Consider the following 20,340-nt stretch of genomic DNA (forward strand, 5'->3'; position numbering starts at 1 on the left):
TTGCGGGCCTCATTACAATACACGTATCAATACGCAGGCGTCAGAATTGATATTGCTTGTTAACTTTAAAGAGGCAGTTAACGTTTGCCGTTGCAGCTTGCATTGTAGCTAAAAAATAAAAACCAGCAGCGTCTTTGAAGTTAATTGCCTTCAATTAATGCAAAAATAGCTCACCAGTGATTGGACACAATGTCTTGCTAAGAAAAATTAAAGCAGAGGAAGAATATTAATATTTATTTACTTATAAACTTAACATTGCACGTCTTAATGTACCAGTTTTCCTATATTTTGTTTAAAAACGAAGTAGAATGTGTTACATGAAAAAAATGCTGTTTTTGTTTCCCCAAATATTTCAAATAAGCACATTTTAGAGCTGTAATTTTAATACGTTGATATTTTTGCTCATATCGGCTCATGCCTATTAATAATTGTTCCCGGTGTGTCTGTGAAAGCTGCAAATTTAGACCAGGCATACCGCTTTGGTGGTAAACCAGAAGAGCTGCTGACAAAAATATTTTTGTCAGTCAGCATAACAAACATATCCTTTAGGCATACATATGACTATTATAAAATGCAAGAAAATTAATGTGACATATTGAGATACGTATCGCCATGAAGATCAAGTATTGGAACACATATGTATCACGATACGTATCGTATCGCAGCCCCTGTATCGTGATACGTATCGTATCGTGAGGTTGGCGGCAATACCCAGCCCTAATTAAAACCCCACCAGATGATGGCATCAGAAGCATTTATTTCATACAGTGACCACAAGTCGCTTTTCTGAGGTCACATCTGCTCGTCAATGATGAGTTCGTTCCACTGTTTACTCATGTTTGCCACGCTTCAGAAATGCGTTTGAAGCAGAGCTGGACTGGCCATCCCATCTGGCATACAGGGCAGATACCCTGTGGGCCGACCTCTTTCGTTGCCGATGTAGTGCTTTTTTTTTTTATAATCATTTTCCCACATTTTCCCCCAAGAGGCTGGCCCACAATTTATACAATTTGAATATAGATAAAACATCAAACTAAACATCATTAATAAAAATCAGTGGCAGAACTACATGTTATGTTATTTGGTTCCAGTCCAAATAAATAAAAGTGAAAATAAAATGGATATAGAAATAGAATTTAAAAGTTAAATATAAAAAATAAATACAAATTGAAATAAAAACATTTTTGTTTATTTATTTAGTTATTTTGTCATTTCTGGTCATCCTTATGTACCAGTATTCCTCAACGCAACTTGACTTGTTTATAAATGATGGTGTAACTTCAATTGAAGGCAATATTGTGGCTTTAATATTTTTAGCTGTAAATGTTTAGTACATTTTAAAATGGAACCACAAACTATACCGTATACTAGACATAGTTGCACTATGTATATTATGAACGTAGAGCATCTATAAATGGAAAAAAAGAAATACTTGTAAACATATTTCACTCTACTCATTCATCAAGTACTTTTTTAAATGTATAAGACAGTGAAATGAATTGAGTAAAAAATAGAAAAGCCTCGATGTAAACTAGATTGTTGGTCATATTAAAAATAGAGCAACCACAGATAAATTGTTGCTTACTCGATTGTCTGTGGCCAGCCTGTGTTGGTCAAGGTAATTGCACTTGACTATTCCTTAATTGGTGTTGTTGTAGGATGCATCCGTTTTCTTATTTAAAGGGAGGGAAAGGTGGAAGACGAGGCTAAGACTGGAAATAAATTCTAAACTGCTGTTTAGGATGTTTACTCACTATGGTTTCATTTCAGGAATATTTATTATACAAATTTGAATGTACTATTGATAGATTTACCAACTGTAGGGGTGGCAACTGATCAAATGTTTAAGGTGGGCACTGCCAACCCTTGCCACCCTGTAAAACCGCCTATGTGCAAGATGCAGCATCCCGTTTTGTTCATGGTGGCCTGAAACAGGGCTTCTGTGACCGCTTTACAGAAAGATAAAAAACGGATCTCATGCCTCTGTGTATGTGCATGTGTGTGTACGTGCACACGTGTCTGTGGTCTGAGTCAATATTAATAGTAGGTTGAAAGTGTAAACGCGGTCACGGGAAGCCCTGAGCAGAGATTTAAACTTAGACACTCTGGAGTGTCAGGCTTGCTAACCACTGTTTTGTTTTTGTTTTTCTTGCTACAGTGATCATGTTTTTAAATAGTGTGTGAGTTTATGTACGCTCTGTAAACATGCGCGCAAGTAGAGCTGTAAGGGTTTCCAAGTATTGACCTTTGATGAGTGGGCGGTTACGTATGTACGAGTTAACTTTGACCGGTTGTGTGCAAATACTTGCGCATCATGAAGCTTGGGAGCCACTGCAGGTCCGATGAGCTCATTGGTTGGTTCGATAGATAAGCCTAACTTTGGACAGCGAGCAGATGTTACTCCATGTGAGTGGTTGAAAGGGCACATCTGTATAACAACAACATCTTACACCGTGTAAAAAGGTGAACATGCGCAACCAGCCGTTCCACTGACCAATTGAACAATCTATAAAATGAAGTTAAGTGAAGTTTGCATGGTCTTCTTGTTCATTTGTGAGATTTCTTAAAGTTGTGACTGTGAGTGTAAATGGCTATTTGTCACTTGCAATTGACTGATGACCCTTGTGAAGAAACATGATATAGAAAATGTATAAACCCAGAAGCTCTGTTTTTCATAACCACTAAGAATTTCTGTTATCAAAGTCAGACTTGAGATTTATACACTGGTCTACATCCAGTCCTCAAAACGCCTCTCACTGGCCCTTGAATTTAAAATAAATCGTAAAATAAATGTGATGCTTCTATTTTGATCATTGTTCTCCTTATGTTTATTCAAGAAATCTTGAATCGAAGCATCATCATTAGTATAGCGTATTGATGAACATTAAAAAAAAAGAAGAAAAAAAAAGAAAAGAAATCACATTGACTATTTATGGAAAATATACAAAACCACAGAATTTTCCCTGCTAAAGGTGGTGAACAATGTCACCAACATTTTTTTTTCTAAGGCAGACTCCAGCTGCTCTAGATGTGCAGCAGCCGTCGAGCTCCATCTTCTCGTGCAGGGGTCACCAACTCCGGTCCTCAAGGGCACCATCCAGCATGTTTTGGATGATTCCCTCTTCCAACACACCAGATTCATATTATCAGTTTGTCAGCAAGCTCTGCAGAAGCCTGATCAGGATGCTGATTGTTTGAATTAGTTGAGTTGGAGGAGAGGTATCCAAAACATGCTAGATAGATGCCCTCGAGGATCGGAGTTGGTGACCCCTGTTCTATGTGACGTAAACAGCTGAACAAAGCTCAAGCATCGAGGACAGGAGTCAACAATGTGCCCACGGGCACCAAGCCTGTTCAAAAAATAAGTCACCACCAGTGATGGGACATTATTCTCTCGTCATGTAGAAGTGATCATTTTCAAAATGTAAACATTTGAACAGATTTATAGAAATAGTTTTAAATTAGCCTATACAAAGTATTAGTTTCCTGTTAATTGTGATAAATAATTATTTGCCTTTGCTTGTAAATTATTCAAATAAATAATCTGAAGTTCAGATTCTGAACGTGTTTTGCCTAAAAAATAATTAATTATCTGCGATTGGCTGGCAACCAGTTCAGGTTGTACCCCGCCTACTGCCCAAAGCCAGCTGAGATGGGCTCCAGCACCCCCCGCGACCCTTGTGAGAAATAAGCGGTCAAGAAAATGGATGGATGGATGGATGGATGGATGGATGGATGGATGGATGGATGGATGGATGGATGGATGGATGGATGGATGGATTGATGGATGGATGGATGGATAATTAATTACTGCACGTAATTTACCCTACGTACGTATGTTACATAGACTACGAGTAAAGAAAAGGTTACATGAGCCAAGCTACAAGGCTGCGACTGCAGAACGAGCCAAAGGTTTGGTTTCAGTTATCACATATGATCCACAGTAAATAAATACGTGAGGCATCTTCGATCGGTCGACTTTTACACATCCAATATGGCGGCGATATTGACGTCTAAACTAATGCACAATTAGTTTTCTGCGCATATATATCGGAAGTTGCACTTCTGTCGTTTATACAAAATAAGTTATACGTTGCTTCGGGTGAAACACTTTTATTGTGACATTACTGCCGATTATATTTGATGTTGAACCGGAACTGGTAACTAATGCATATGGCGTTTCAAGCAGCAAGTTGGGAAGAGAACAGGTACTATTTATTGATTTAAAAGAAAGAAAGAAAGAAAGAAAGAAAGAAAGAAAGAAAGAAAGAAAGAAAGAAAGAAAGAAAGAAAGAAAGAAAGAAAGAAAGAAAGAAAGAAAGAAAGAAAGAAAGAAAGAAAGAAAGAAAGAAAGAAAGAAAGAAAAATACAGTACATTTATGTTGTGCTCAAGGTCTATGGCCAGTCACGAACTGGAGAAACTGCATTTTAAGTTTGCGTTTCATGGTTCGACCAACATCGATATGACATTGACTATTGTGACCACTGACCAGATACCTTTCTACTGATATAAGTATAATTTTCCTGTAACAAATAGTAAGAATTTTGTGAGTCTTTAAAACGGGTGACATGCAATGTCTGGCCAATGTTTTCATGTAGGGAAAAAAAAAAAGAAAAGAAAAATAATTGGGGGAAAAAAATCAACACACCTGTCATACTATAAGTCCAAAAAATGTGCATGGTCATCGACCAAGAAGTACAGACAAAACATAAAATGAATGAAAGGATTTGAAAAAAACAAACTTGCTCACCTAAAGTTTTTGAGGGAGGGTTTGTCGACTTATTTGGGCTATGTTGTCTGTGTGATTTCATTTGCATAATTGCTCTTTTGAGAAATGTTGAGGTTGTGATTTAAACTAGGACATCCCCCCCGAACTACGGGGGCCTCCTTTAGAAGAGAAATCCTTTACCTGATGATGCGGTGTCCTGGCAAACTGGCATTCATACAGATGACATCTTTCTAAATCAATTCCTGTGTATCATCTTCTTGCAGAATTGTGCATCCTTTCCTGACTTCCTGGCTCTGGTCTCACTATGGTCCGATGTTCTTCAATGCTTCAGCTGTCACACGTGGCTTTGAGACATTGTGCAGCTCCTTCTACACATTTTCCACACGCTTTCCCAAAAAACTCACGCACACCAGATGCAAACTCTTACTCCACCGACATCAAAGTGCGGTCCTACTTTCAGTACATTAAACGCAAGATTGTATCCCCTCCCAGTCCTCCCTACGGTCATGTATGTCAGGTAGGAGACCCAGTCCTGCGATCAAAAGCTGTAGCAGTTGACCCATCTGATATTAAAGGACCTGAGGTCCAGAAGGTAATAAACACACTGGTCAAAGTCATGCGTAAAATGGAGTGTGTTGGAATTAGCGCCCCCCAGATCGGAGTGCCACTTCGAATCGTGGCCTTGGAGTATCCTCAGAAGATGTTGGATGAGGATTCGCCCGTGTCTCGAAAAGCTCGTGGACTCTCCGTCCAGCCCCTGAGAATATTTGTCAACCCCCAGATGAGAGTGCTGGATTGGCAGACGGTGCATTTTCAAGAAGGCTGTGAAAGTATCTGTGGCTTTTCTGCCACAGTTCCACGTTACCTGTCTGTGGAAGTATCAGGTACGCCATATGAGAGCTGAATTTGGTAATAAATGTAAAAAAACAAAAAAAAAACCAACGCATTATTTTATGTTCATTTCCTGCTAGGTCTGAACGAAAAGGGAGAAGATACGACTTGGCAGGCCAGCGGTTGGCCAGCTCGAATCCTCCAGCACGAGATGGACCACTTGGATGGGGTGCTTTACATTGATCACATGGACAGCAAGACTTTCATCAATATCAACTGGCTGGTACACAATGAATAGAAAAGGCCAAGATGAGGCCACAAACTGTTTGACTCTGATCTTTCTTTCAAAAGGAACATTACATGCAAATGTAAAATAGTAATCAAAAATGCTGTCTGTACTTAAAGGGATACTCAGCAACTCAGTTTACTGACCAAACCCAGAAAACAGGTGAGCTATGATTAGTTGTTACCTACTTCCTCAGCACAGGTGATGTCATCTTCAGTCGACAGCAAGTGTAAAAATGATTTTTTTAATGGTATTAATATTTAAATTATATCCAAAATAACTTTTTACTGCTGAAAATGGCTCAATGAGTATGCTACACAGATTTCCAACTCATTCACTGTTGTGAGCCAACCCTTTGCTTCCAGCAACGGATATACTGTATTTGTCAAGTATGTTTTAAAAGCATAGGCTATGTTGTTTTTCAACGGGTCAGGTTAGAAGAGGCCAGCCGCCATCTGATCGCACTGTATTTGTGCCACATTCTCAACTTTTCTGCAAAATTCTCATCTATAGCTGTTACTGTAATGACAAACAGACGTCGGTAGATGGCAGCGCTGCATCACTTTGGATTTGACGGCATACAGACCAAAGTGGAAGATTGACTCGGCTTGTCAGGCTGGTTTTAGAGACAAATACCAACACTTTCGAAATCGCACCTCTTGAACAGATGTGTCCAGAAAAGGGTATGTTGCACAGGTGCCGGACAGGAATTTAGAATATATTGTTTCAAAAGGTGCAACTTGTATGTTACATTTGTTCCCCACACACGTTCAAATATTTCAAGCCTTTATTTGTTTAAATACTATTATGGCAGAAAGGACAAAAAAATAAACATACAAGACAGATACACTTTTTGAAACAAATTACTAAAATATATCCTGCATGTTTTAGATGTTTCCCTCCAACACAATCTGGGTCAGTGGTAATTTCGGAAAAAATATAATTATCACGTTTTGTTTTTTTTGTTTTTTTCAGAGGAAAATGAAACAAAAACTAAAGGAGTAGCCATTAATTTGGCCACTATGATAACTAAATTAACTGTAAAACGAAAACAATGACAAAAATTCACAGAATCCAATCAGAAGAAACGAAATGGGTGACAAAAATTGCTGACTAGCTCTGATCATTTGAATCCGGTGTCTTGGACCAGGAGAAATATCTAATACATACTGACGGCTAGGGGCCCTCTAGGACTGGAGTTGGTGCCAGCCTGGGTTAAGTTCACATAATGAATGTTGAACTCCCAGAGTAAAAAATAAAATAAAATCACTGCACTGACGTTCAATACAAAAAGTCAGATTAAGCTGCTAGAACAGTTTTATATGTTACTAAATTAATCCAATATTAATTTTAGCTGGGCAAAATGTGTCAACAGGGGCAGGCACCACCTCAGCGTTATCTCATGCAGGAGATGTCTGACATTGTTTAGATGTTTATTAAATGATTACGAAGTGGGTACACTACATTCGCATATAATAGTCTGTCTGCAAACAACAAAAACTATGTGCTTGGCAGTGATTTGCATATTCAAGAGGCCCCAAGAACGCAAACTGAAAACAAAAAGGGGACTGTTTAAATATGGCCTGTGGCCAAGAATTTAATCGAGGAACAAAGGTTGTACACAGGCGTGAAATAAAAACAATTTTGCACACAAACAGTATATCCCTTTTTTATTGAGTCAAGGCAACAATTTAGCATTTGGTTGATTGTGCTCCCCCCCCCGCCACTCTGCACATTTAAGGCACTGCAACTAGGATACGTTAGGCCTTAGAAATGCTGACAAATCACATAGATGCCTGGTCAAGTGTTTGGCCACAGACGCACAGGAGAGGATTTCTATACCAACAAACATTACAATACTCACTTCCACAATATCTGCACAGAACCAAGGGCTTTCTGGAACAAGCCCTCCCACATGAGCACTTCCCCAGTGTTTTCAGGGTGTGTTGACTTTGGCAAAACTCCAACTTGTTGCAGGTAGCAGAGTGGAAAACTTTGCAGTTGAGGCACACAACCTGGGAGTCCAGGCGGTTGCGCTCGCAGCAGTCATGGTAACTGATTGGGTGATAAAAGGGGTTCAGTGATTTGGGGTTATCGCACAAAGATAACGCAGACATTGCCGCGGTGCTGCTGCTCAGTGTTGGTGGCACAGTCAAAGGTTGCGGTTTGACATTGAGGCTCCGAGGTGACGCCGCTGCCGATTCACTCATCTCGCTAGGCAACAGCACTTGGTGTCCTTCCTGGGAGCAATGCTGAAGCACGGCGCAGGCGTTATCGTGGACCGTGTTGCACTCCATGCACTGGTTCAAGTAGAGGTGAGGAGACTGGAGGCAGCTGCAAAGCGGGATGCTTTCAACTTCACTCTTGCCCATCCCTGCCGTATCCTCCTTTCGACTGTTAGCGTGTAGATCCAAAGCGGCCGATGCATCCCCGCCGGCGTTGCTGTGTTGGCTCATTCTGGCCGAGGAGCCTCGCAATGTTTTGGAGTCTGACCTGCTGCTAACCTGGCAGCTAAGTGTTGAAACGCAAACAGATTCAGACATGGCTTGGGAGGATGAGGACAGTGTGCCATTGTGGTGCAATTTCACAGGCAGTGTGGCCCACGGTAACGAGCGGGAACTGTCATCATGAGGGACAAGCACGGCTCTCTGCCCCCCATTAACCTGCTTGTCTGTATACAGATCCACGTCCGATTCTTCGTCAGACTCCATCAGTGGCTGCTTGAAGCCCATTGTCCTCTTCGTGTTGTCCAGCGCAACCTGCAGAGACGCACAACATACATCAAATGCATCTTGTAAAATGATGCAGATTTTTAAGCAATCTTCTAATGACTGCTTGGGTGAGAGAGCACCAATACCTGGGTTTATTTCAAATGTGCCAGTAGGGGAGAGTGGGGTAAGATGAGCCAATTTGTACTTATTTTGTTCTGGATTCAAGGAAAAACTACATAGAGACAAAATGAAAATATATTCCCTTATTTCAGGATGTCTGCTATAAAATGAAATGATTAGAATGCATCTCTGACAAAGTTTCACAAAAATAACGACCTTTGCAAAAAAAAAAAAAAAAAAAAAAAAAAAAAAGGTATTGTATCTCAGTTTGCCCCAGGTCAGGGGTAAGATGACCCACATTAAGGGGTAAGTTGAGCCATAATGTATAAACTAACCGAGGTGTGTTTTTTTTTTTTTTTTTAAGTGAACCTGTGCATATTTTTCTAACAATCAGTTTTGAACTAAGAACACACCACAAACAAAAATTTGCGTTTTCAGTACCATCCAGCTACTCAAAAGGTAAGTTTTTTGTACTTTACCGGGTAAACCTTTCTCTGTCCAGTTGTTAGGGGTGGGAATGTTATTTCTTTTAGCCAATTCTAAAGCCAGTTCACAACATTTCTTTGGAGTAAGGCCATGAAACTGCTCTGCAAACGTCTTGATGTGGTCTGCAAGCGCTTTCTCGATCTCCTCTGAGAAGAATCTTTTTGCTTCTACCATTCCACCATATTCAACTGTTTTTACTTCCTTTACAGCTCTCTTTTTCATGTATCTGCTCAATGTTGACATGGCAATAGTTTTTCATTTGCCACTTGACTTCATTGACTGCTCTTTCCAGCGCTTCAAAGCGTGTCGAGCCCCAGCTTGTTTTCCTCTTATACTTAAGTAAAATAGCGTTTAATACATCAAAGGTTCATCTGAATTTCAGTGCCTTATGGGGTAAATTGAGCCAGTGGGTAAGTTGAACCACTGGCTCAATTGAGCCAGTGGGTAAGTTGAACCACTGGCTCAATTTACCCCGAAGCCTTTGGTTCCATTTTCCCCATAGCCACCAGTTTATGAAAAAGCAGGCTAGCTTAAAAAACATGGCTAATTTTGAGGTAAGTGTTTTTACACATTACAAATTCGCCAATATGTGTAACCTATAATTTAGTCTCAGATAATATTTTTTGACGTAACTCTCATTTGACCTAAAATTCAGAAAATTTACTCTGACAATCAAAAAACAACTTAATCTTTTCCAATGTTCTTCCTTTCACCATAGCAAGATGGCCATGAATTGGGCTTCCTGCCTTTGTGATCACATGACCACACTTAGCATGGTTGCCTAGATATAAGCGGTGTCTCAACCTAACCAGTTTTTCTCATCTTACCCCACCCGACTTTTGAGTTGTGAATAGTGTTAATTTTATCAGCCATTTTTTAAATTTAGTCAGTTTTAGTCCGGTTTCAATCCCGCCTGTTAATTGTTTTTTATCATAGTTAATCAACCTCACCCCATTTTTATTTCATCCATTTTTAGTAGACTATAAAGCTAGCATTTTAGTCTTTATTTTAGTCCAAGAAATTTTTATTTGTCTAGTTTTAGTCAACAAAAACTCAACTTTTTAGTCAAGACAATCATTTAACCCATGTATTTTATTTATTTATTTATTTATTGTCAGCAGATTATGTTGCAAGATTTTGGATCTAAAACAATTTCACATTAAATTTTCTCTCATCTTTTTGATAAAAAAACTACTTGACACACAATTACAGTATGTCAAGAAGTGGCTACTTATGGCTCCATGCTATGACTAAATTAGCCAGCATTAGTTAGTGGTCAGATTAACATTATTGCTGGAACGTTATAGACGGATTAATGTTATACGTTAGAACTATAATTTCCTTTTTTTTTTTTTTTTTTTTAACCTTTAACCTTTCAAATCGTAATTTTCATCCTGTTTTTGTTCATGAACTAAAATGTCCATAGATTAGAGTCCAATTTTTATTAGTTGAAGTATATTTTCTTCATTTGTCAACGAGAATGCAACCTGATTTAGTCCCAGTTATTGTTTATTATTGAGGGTTTTAGTCTACTTTTAGTCCAGTGAAAAATGTGTGTTGACCAAATTAATTTTATTTAGATTTCGTTGATAAAATTAACACTACTTGTGTGATGTGGTCATTTTACAATCAGGAACTAGAAAATTAGAAGAATAGATATTTGCCAAAAATTTCTTGCTATTTCAAGGGAAAATGCTATATTGGGATAGAGGACTTTCTTGTACTTTATGTATTTTATGTCTCAAAAGTAGGGATGGGTGAGTACCAATACCAGGTGTATCAGATTCAGTATCAGCTCATCATTAAGCTCTGACAAAAATCCTGATTTGAATCAGGTGTGCTGGAGGAGACACACCCCCCCCACACACACACACACCCCCCCACACACACACACACACACCCACACACACACACACACACACACACAAAGAAATTGCAGGATAGGGGCCCTCGACCACCGAAGTTGGTGACCCCTGGAATGGGGCATATGCCACGTCAGAGAGTTGAGATGCAAAGCGCGCTCCCGCTCATCGACGCGAGCACGCGGTTGGGGTCGCAGGGGCGGGGGATGCGAGTGTTGGAACGCGGCCCACACGTTGCAACCCGGAACCGGAATCAAAGCTGATGTGAAAAACCACAGAAGTCCCGCCTCTTCCGTGGCATATACCACATACTGTTCAACGTGCACGGATGAATGGGCTTTAAGCTATGACTGTAGTTTTGGGTAGTTGAGTTTTGAAATCAACAAATAATTTTTATTCATCCAGATTTTAATATCAATCAAAATAGTTTATTATCATTTTTCCTTATAATAGCCCAGTCCTACCCGGGCCCCGGGTGTTCGCTTCACGAGGGTCTACAAAATTTGGGAGGCAAATGTAACTGCGTACCTACAAATAAATAAATGAATAAATAAATGAATAAATAAATAAATAAATAAATAAAATCTCTTATCGATTCAATAGGGTAAGCCTAACAGTAAAGTCTGACATTTTTAAATTTCCTTTCAAATTTTACCACATTTTCCACTTTTTAATCAAACTAGATTTGACTTGATGTTCATCAAAATCTGTTGAAAATGAAAAGTTGGCTTCAGGTTTATTTTTGTTTGTTTGTTTGTTTTTTTCCCATTGAAGGCTTCTGCTGAGCTGCCAAAATAATGTCCTAAAAAAAAAATCTGAATTTTTAAGTGAAGAATGAGGCCAGAAAATATGATCCTGTGGGATGCAAATGGCCTGTGGGCCACAAGTTTGAAACCTCTGGATTATATGAATAAAACAAACTTGACCAGGAACTTTCTAATCTCTCTCATTAAATCAAGTGTGATGGGATTGTGTTTATTGTTTTTCTAATCCCTAATTTTAATTGGGGTCAGTGTTGAAAATTTGAGTATTTTTTTTTTCTAGATGCTCTACTGCATACTAGTGCTTGGTAGGGATGTAACGATAAGTACAATATCGTGAGATTAAAACTGTCACAATATCGTCGTCGTCATGTTCACGATATTTAAATGCAACACATCTGTTAAAAAAAGGTTAGGTTGGTTTCCATTTCTGCAGTTCTCGCACCCTCTGGTGGCTAGTTTTTTTTTTTTTAAGTGCAATTTAATTTTCATTAAGGATGTTTTAGCCCTTCTATGCTGAAAATCTACACTAATTGTCAGATGAAGGAATAACGTCAATATGTGGAGAAACTCAACTCGCATTCATTAACAACATAACATAATAATAATAAAACATAATATATCGTTGCAGTTATGTACAAAAGCACAATATTGTGCTTTTTTTAAGTATGAGCTCTTTTTTTTTTTTTTTTAAACAATATTGTGACCTTTTTTAAATATCGCCAACCTCCCCACAATATCGTGATAATTATCGTATCGTGAGCTACATATCGCGATAATATCATATCGTGACGTTTGGATATCCTTACATCCCTAGTGCTTGGTCCCAACTCTAAAGGAGACATGTTATATATGATCACAAAGATCATACACGAGCATTTTTTCCACATTTCAAAACAACTTCCATGTGTCTTTCCATGTCTTGTGACATGATTTGGTTAAAACTTCAATTCAAATGACTCATTTCCAAAGCAGCATTCATTCTAACATACCTGTAGGACATTTCCCCGCAGTCTCTCCCGGACCAGACAAAGCTCCCACTGGGCGTCGCCACTATGACTGTCCAGAGCTGTCAGGAGGAGGCGACACTCGCAGCGTGCCAGGAAAAAGGCGCACGACATGCAGAGGAGGTCGTCCAAAATCAATGGGCTCACTTGGAGCAGCTGGAGATGAAGCTGCTCCCGCCGTGTTGAGCGTTGGTATCCGAGAAGACCAAACAGTTGCTCAATCTGGGCCGTGGACAGAACCGGCTTGATGTAGTGCGTGAACGTGCCCGAGTACATCTGGGAGACAAGAGAACCAAACATGATGGGAAATAGACTTTTGTTGTTGTTAAATACTGCATTAGTTACTAAAGGTAATGCACAGCATAAATATACTATTTTATAACTCAATTAACCTTGACAACTTTGTACTCTTCCCTCCAGGGTCCAAGGTACAGGTTCAAAGCCGCTTGCTCCAGAACCTCAAACGCTTTGGCAAGGCCTCGCAGCCCTCCTCTCACTTTGACTTGCTTGGCACGACCAAACTTGGGTGCTTTTGTTGAATCCGCCACCACTTTGAGCGATTCCTCCATAACCTTGAGAGGATCCAGACTCAAGCAGTGCGTTTCTTGAGCATTTTTGTTGCGCAACAGCTCCTCCACCTGCTTCCACAGATCGTCATCGCTGCACACCAGGTATGAGCCCTGCCTCACTATTTGCTGCTCTAACGCGTGATCATAAGCAGCCACTACATGTCGCACTCGTTCGTGAAACATGCTCATCTTGGGCTAACAGCTGAGAAAGATGAGAAAAAGATGATTAATAATGATATATGGTTTGCATGGACAGACAGATCAGTGACAGCAACTCATATCGGCTGATCAACTTTTTTTTTTTTTTTTTATGATATGTTAGAGATAGACTAGGGCTGGGCGATATGGCCAAAAAATAAATCTTGATTTTTGCAATCATTCAGGACGATTACGATTTTAATCAATTTTAACCTAATAAATCCAACAAACGTTTACTTAAAAGTTTCATTTATTCAAAAATAATTCCTGTGCAAAATGTTCAGACACCAGTTATGTATACTGATTCTAGATTAGTTTTAAAAAAATCTTAACATTCATAGTTTGTGCTTAAATGCCACAATTAAGTAGTTGGTAGCTAATGTAAATATATCTTGTAAACCACCCATCCAACATTCTGCCACTTGTGAAAAATCACATCACATAAAAGCATTTGGATGTAACAGAACATAAGAACAACAGCTTTTAATCATCCAGAAGACAAAACTCGATTTCACAATTTAGCAAATTTTCAACAATTCTATTTTTTAAAATGACGATGTATCAAATTAATTCGATTTATTGCCCAGCAACTTAAATAGACCAATACTTTTTTTTTTTTTTTTTTTTTCAGTGCAGATACCGAAACCAGTTATTAGTCGTCAAGGACACCGATAACCGATATTTAGAGCAGATATTCATTTTCACTAAAAGGGAAACTATTGTCATCAAAATTTGAAAAAATACAAACTCCAGCTCTTAAATTTTTATTTTTTTAAGCATGTGTTTATTGAACAACTTTTAGGGTTTGTAAAATATTGTAGTTTAAAAAAAATCTTAGTCAATAGACATTTTAATACTCAAACAAAAAGTTCAGGGTTCTCCCAGGGTCAGTCACATCACGTGTCTTCAAAAGTTAAATACATGTAAATAAATAGTTCGCTATTTTTGTTGTTGTTTTTACAGTAAATAAATAAATTTTTCCAAATTTCAAAACATCTGAAGTATTCGTTTTTTATTTAAATTTCAAACAAAAACAGAAGGCACAAAGAGTTCCCGGGCTCAACAACATCTTTGAAAATTGAAATAATTAGTTCCCTTTAGTTAATGAAGAAATGGTATCAGAATCTCTTCTGAATCCAAAGGAGTCTTATTTGACCTCTTTTTGGTTGACTATATGCTTCCAAATGTGCATTATGTATCATATCTGGACTAAAACCTTCACACCATTCTTATCACAAAAACTTGATGAAAAACTGCACAGGTACGTGTAAGTAATTAACTCATTGACGTAGGTCATTAATTGATCCTATAATTTGCATGACCCGTCCACTACAGAAATTTAAGCTTATAACGTTAGTATTTTAAACAAAAGTGAAACTAATCACAGCGACAGCGTGAATATTATTTACAAGCTGGTTTACCCAATCGCTTATTTTTTGTGTTCCAGGTAGCGACTTCCTTTTTCGTAATGTGACTGTCGACCAAAAGGGTGGAAGCCTTTTTCCATTTTGGTTTGGGAACACGTTCAGCAAGCGACATTTTAAAGAAACCTGGTCCGCCTCCCTCTCAACCGATGCCAAGCACTGAGTCGAATTCAGGAAATAAAAGCTAGCGACTAAGAGTAGGATGGCTACGTACGTGTTTTTTAAAGACTTGACACAGAGTTCAACAGCAACCGTCATCAAGAAACCTTCATCAAGCGGAAGTGTTATATCTTGGATTTTAGAACATTCTGCAGCCAAAAACAAGCTATTTTCAGAATGTGAACCGCTGTGCACTACATTCGACGGTAACATCCTGAATGCTACCAACTCAGCTATGCTATAATGGTTTGGAGCAACACAGGGCAGTTCGACACCGATGGTTGTTGAAAACAAACAAATAAATCCGTAATCTCACCTGTGATTATTTCTTCAGACTTTTGTCAATATAAGATTAGAAGATTTTTGGGGCCACGTTGCCGAGCCGCATTTAGCCGCTTGACTGTTAAGTAAACACGACGTGTCACGTGACACACAGCTTGAGGTGCGTTTGGTGTCGAACCCGGGAAGTTCCGGTGAGTGGAACTTTCGAAACTAAATCTGAGATTTAAAATGAACAAAAATAAATATAATAAAACATGAAAGAAAATAATACTGAATACTGAAGTACGCCGTATAAGTCTCAGATCAAGCGACACGTTTTAATATTACGTCAACTCTCAACTCTCAACTTAGTGGCTTGGACGGCGTTTAATCAAATCATCATGCAAACTCAGTTGGACGCTTCGATTTTAGGGCGTGGCTTCGGTGCTATTGATAGGGGGAGGTTCAATCGGTCCCTAATTTAAAAGCCGTCTTGCTACGAAGACCAGCACAAGATCGCAACCTCACTACTTGAGTGGATCCATCCATCCATCCATTTTCTTGACCGCTTATTCCTCACAAGGGTCGCGGGGACTGCTAGCGCCTATCTCAGCTGGCGCTGGGCAGTAGGCGGGGGACACCCTGGACTGGTTGCCAACCAATCGCAGGGCACACAGAGACGAACAACCATCCACACTTACTTGAGTGGCTCTAGAAGGCAAATTCGGCTAAACTGTCATGTCCAAGTCAGACAGAGTGGTGTTGGTTCTAGGTGGCGCAGGGACAGTCGGCTCTGGAATAGTGAAAGCTCTGCTGGATAAAGGTGAGAACGACTTGGAGAGGTAAACGCACACACTATTGACTTCTGATTTATATACTTTGTTGACAGAGTATATATACTAACTACTCAGCAAACATTTGAAATGAATCAGGACTGTTTAGGTTGCCTGTGTATAAGTCAAATTCTTCTAATCTACTCTATGATGCATGCTTGAAATCAATGTTTAATTTATTCGAGAGAGTTGTGTAATTTATGCTGTAATGTATCTTCAACAACAACAAAAAAAGGTTTGAAGCAAAAAAAAAAAAATCTGAAAGACTCCAGCCTCTCTTCACATTCTAAGTTGATGTGCAGGGGCAACTCTTTTCTTCCAAAATGTCCATAATGTCTGAGTGCATGTTTTATTTACTCCAGGTTTCAAAGTTGCGGTGATCTCGAGAGATGGCAACCGACTGGAGAGACTCAAATCATTCATCTCTGCCAACATCAAAGACAACCTCATCACAATAGTGGGGGATGTAGGTGAGTCACGCATGTGCCAAAATTAACCAATTAATTAGAAAAGAATCATAACCGTTACGAAATAATAATAATAATAATAATAATAATAATAATAAAACACAACACTGTCTTCTCCGGGTACTCCGGTCTCCTCACACTTTCCAATGACAAGCATGGCAGGTTAATTGGGCGCTCCGAATTGTCCCTCGGTGTGCTTGTGAGTGTGGATGGTTGTTCGTCTCTGTGTGCCCTGCGATTGGCTGGCAACCAGTCCAGGGTGTCCCCCACCTACTGCCCAAAGCCAGCTGAGATAGGCTCCAGCACCCCCCCGCGACCCTTGTGAGGAATAAGCGATAAAGAAAATGGATGGATGGATTAATAATAATAATAATAATAATAATAATAATGAATAAACACAACACTTTTGTTTTTGCTCCCATTTTTTTAGAGATGAAATCAAAGAGCTTCTTCCACATAGTGAGTACTTCTCCTTTGCCGAGATAATCCATCACAGGTGTGCCATATCAAGATGCTGAGACACCATGATTAGTGCACAGGTGTGCCTTAGACCGCCCATAATAAAAGACCACTCTGAAAGGCGCAATTTTGTTTTATTGGGTCTGCGGGACGAAGAAAACCAGTACTGGGTCAAAATGCCATTTATCGGTCATACCTTTTTCACAAAAGTTTCTCCTTGAAGGACAAACCTGTATCCCCTTTCATGATCATTATGTATGTTCCTCGATAAATCCCACTGGCTATGTTTGCATGGGCACATTTATGCACTTGTTTGTTTACAATGGAAGTGCTGCTTCTACTGTTTCCGGTAAGTTAGACAATTCTGCTCATGTCAAAATAATTTATTCCGATCAAATGTGGGATATATGTAAGTGCAAGTTGTAATCAGACTGTTTTTTTTTAAATTAAGGGTTCATGTGCACAGTTTAGTTCTAATCCGATTAGTGATCGGATTAAAGACATTTGGTCCATGTAAACATAGCCTACTGACATGGATACGTATGGTGACAGAACCCCATCGCTTGGAGGGTTGCACAATTGGTATGCATTGTGGGAAATGTTTATGATCAATGCACAATTTCGACTTGTTTTAAGACAGTCAGGACTTTTTCCATCACACATTTGTCACTGTTAGAAGTGCAGTTGTGGAATTTGTTGAAGTGCGCCGGTGTTGTTCCTGAAGTCTGTAAGCTGTCCTGAATCCATCTGTCAGGGTCAGAAGACGGAGCGGAGCAAGCAAAGCAGGTCCTGCTCAAGGAAGTGGGGAAGATTACAGATGTCGTTTCCTCGCTGGGGTTCAGTTGGTGGCAGGGAGGACCGCCACATACCCAGACCCTCAAAGATCTGCACTGGGTATGTATGCATCGAGGCAGTGGTTAAAGAGCTACCAGGTATGTTGGGGGGAAGTACTACATGCAGAGTCATCGCTTTTGCCTATAGGGTGTGTGATATTTGATATTACTGGCGAGCATTGATAACAAATGTCTTGTGTGTCTTTGCAAATCTCCAGGTGATTGAGTCATTACTCTTTAGTACATTTGTGTCATGGAAGGCCTTCTTTCCTTTGGTGAGGGAGGACTCCAAATGTAGCTACACTTTTATCACAGGTGAGAACTCAACGGTTCTGATCCTATTCACACAATGTCTTCTGCGTTGTGGCAGTTATTGGCTTTCAACCTCCAAATGTTCCATTAATCAATGTAAAGCACTAAAAGTGCCTAAAACAGTCAGTGTAGTGAAAAATGTTTCCAGATAAATGAAGCGCAGAATTAGGAAGTAAATGTGTAAGGTTAACACAGCTGCTTTTTCTAATCTGAGATCCAGCTGTGCAAAAAAAAGTGATACTCTCCAAAGGTTTTGCTATTGCAGCCTGTGTTTGTAGTTGCTTAACTCATTTGCTCCCAAAAACATATAAAAACGTCCTATTTTAAATATTGCCATGGACACAAAAACTTATTTATAACATGTTTATGTATTTTTTATGCTAGACCATACAGAAGGCTTTGATGCTGCCTCTGACCTGAAGAGGTTGCTTAAAGCAATGGTAGTTATTTCATAAAAACGGCCAGCAGATGGCAGAAACGTCTAAGAGATTAATTAGGGCCATGTTGCTACAAGCTCTTTTTAACAGGGTTGTGAATAATGATGAAACTTAGCTATATTCTAATGCTAATTGCTGCAAAACGGAAACATATACAAATTTACTTTTTTTTTTTTTCCTTTATAAAGAAGAGACTAATCTTTCTTTTGGTAGGTTCCATGTTTTTATAGCAATAGAACACAATATTCTATGGGCCTTGTGAAATCAGTCAAAATCCAGTAAAACAGCCGGGAACAAAGGGGGTTGCGTCATTGAAAATAGCTGTGAGTCAATGAGTTACCATTCAACCGGTATCAATGTGCGTTTGGTCTGCGTCACAGGGGGAGCAGGAGAAAAGCTCCTGATGCATGGGACTGGTTTCCTGACGGTAGGAGCTGCGAGTGCCCTGGCCTTCTGCCAGGTTCTACGAGACGAGTACCCGGAATCGCCCTGCAAACTCTACCAAGTGAGACATTTATAGCACTACAGAGAAAAACAAACAGAGTACTCTTGGGTATTACGTTTGATCCATCCCATTAGTTTGTTACAAGTAGGACAGATGGAATTACGGAATAGAAATTCAGTGGTACTGTACCTTGACTAAGGAGCAGGGATGTCATGATATCTGTGATCTCACAATGTGAAGGTCGTCACGATGTCGTATGGAAAACATCACGTCACAAAACATCTGTCACAAAACATTACTTTTCACCCGCTTTGAACGACATAGCCCATGATACTTTGAGCCAATGAGACAATAGGAAGACTGTTGTTGAGAGTAATTCAAGATGGCGGAGAATTTACTGGTATAGCTTTATTTAGCTCTTTGTAAGTTCTGTTACGTACAAAAACACAATATTGTGCTCCCCCCCAATAGTGTGAGCTTTTTAGAATATCACCAACTTCCACACAATATTGTGATAATTATCGTATTGTGAGGTTGATATTGTGTATAAACCAATCCCAATGAACATTTAGATCCAAACCTTCCATTCGCAACTTTGTTGCATTCTTTTCCTGTAGCGTGCTCTGAAAATTCTCTCCGTTGTCTTGTTTGCTCCTGGCAGATGAAGATCGATACGGGTGTTGCTACAACAGAGAGAATGGTGCCTGGCTACTTGAACCACCTGGACCTGGGAGAGGCTGTTGCCACACTGGTGGAACGGCAAAACGCTTCGCATAAAGTCTTCACCATCAGCTGCCCTGCAGACTTAAAAACCATCTTCTTGGATGGAAATTTGTAAAATATAGAAATGTTGTCACACAATTCTACTGGGCTTGCGCTCACGCCAATTTCTAGAAATACATATATGCCGCAACAGTTTTGTAACATGGGAATACCTGATATCACTATTTTAAAGAAAAACTATAACTTTTATCATTGGTGCAAAGAAGTTGGATAGCAGGTATGGAGCTGTGTATGTTATCAGACAAAGTGGAGATATTTGAATGTCTGAACTATCCATCCATGAGTAATTTAAATATACCACAATTTGATTTTGTAGAGAAAATGATTTGCACAAATATTTCTGAATAAAGTTATGTTTTCATTCAA

General features: G+C 39.3%; 3 protein-coding genes across 3 annotated transcripts; 2 read left to right on the top strand and 1 right to left on the bottom strand.

Moving 5' to 3' along the window:
• Positions 1-4,092: 4,092 nt before the first annotated feature.
• Positions 4,093-7,502, top strand: pdf (peptide deformylase, mitochondrial). The gene is made up of 3 exons (XM_077515522.1): positions 4,093-4,208; positions 4,994-5,614; positions 5,702-7,502. Exons 2-3 carry the CDS (start codon positions 5,035-5,037, stop codon positions 5,857-5,859), a joined length of 738 nt encoding a protein of 245 aa, XP_077371648.1. The 5' UTR covers positions 4,093-4,208; positions 4,994-5,034; the 3' UTR covers positions 5,860-7,502.
• spata2l (spermatogenesis associated 2-like) lies at positions 7,503-15,742 on the bottom strand. Its single transcript, XM_077515521.1, has 4 exons — positions 15,461-15,742; positions 13,187-13,565; positions 12,780-13,070; positions 7,503-8,606 (listed from the first exon to the last, which is right to left on the bottom strand). The coding sequence occupies exons 2-4, from the start codon at positions 13,550-13,552 to the stop codon at positions 7,632-7,634; spliced, it is 1,632 nt and encodes a 543-aa protein (XP_077371647.1). The 5' UTR covers positions 13,553-13,565; positions 15,461-15,742; the 3' UTR covers positions 7,503-7,631.
• Positions 15,743-15,855: 113 nt separating this feature from the next.
• On the top strand, positions 15,856-20,340 carry LOC144015493 (uncharacterized). The gene is made up of 6 exons (XM_077515523.1): positions 15,856-16,228; positions 16,601-16,708; positions 17,919-18,058; positions 18,216-18,312; positions 19,127-19,251; positions 19,853-20,340. The coding sequence occupies exons 1-6, from the start codon at positions 16,144-16,146 to the stop codon at positions 20,027-20,029; spliced, it is 732 nt and encodes a 243-aa protein (XP_077371649.1). The 5' UTR covers positions 15,856-16,143; the 3' UTR covers positions 20,030-20,340.

Source organism: Festucalex cinctus, chromosome 3 (genome assembly GCF_051991245.1).
Source record: "Festucalex cinctus isolate MCC-2025b chromosome 3, RoL_Fcin_1.0, whole genome shotgun sequence".
Lineage (NCBI taxonomy): Eukaryota > Metazoa > Chordata > Actinopteri > Syngnathiformes > Syngnathidae > Festucalex > Festucalex cinctus.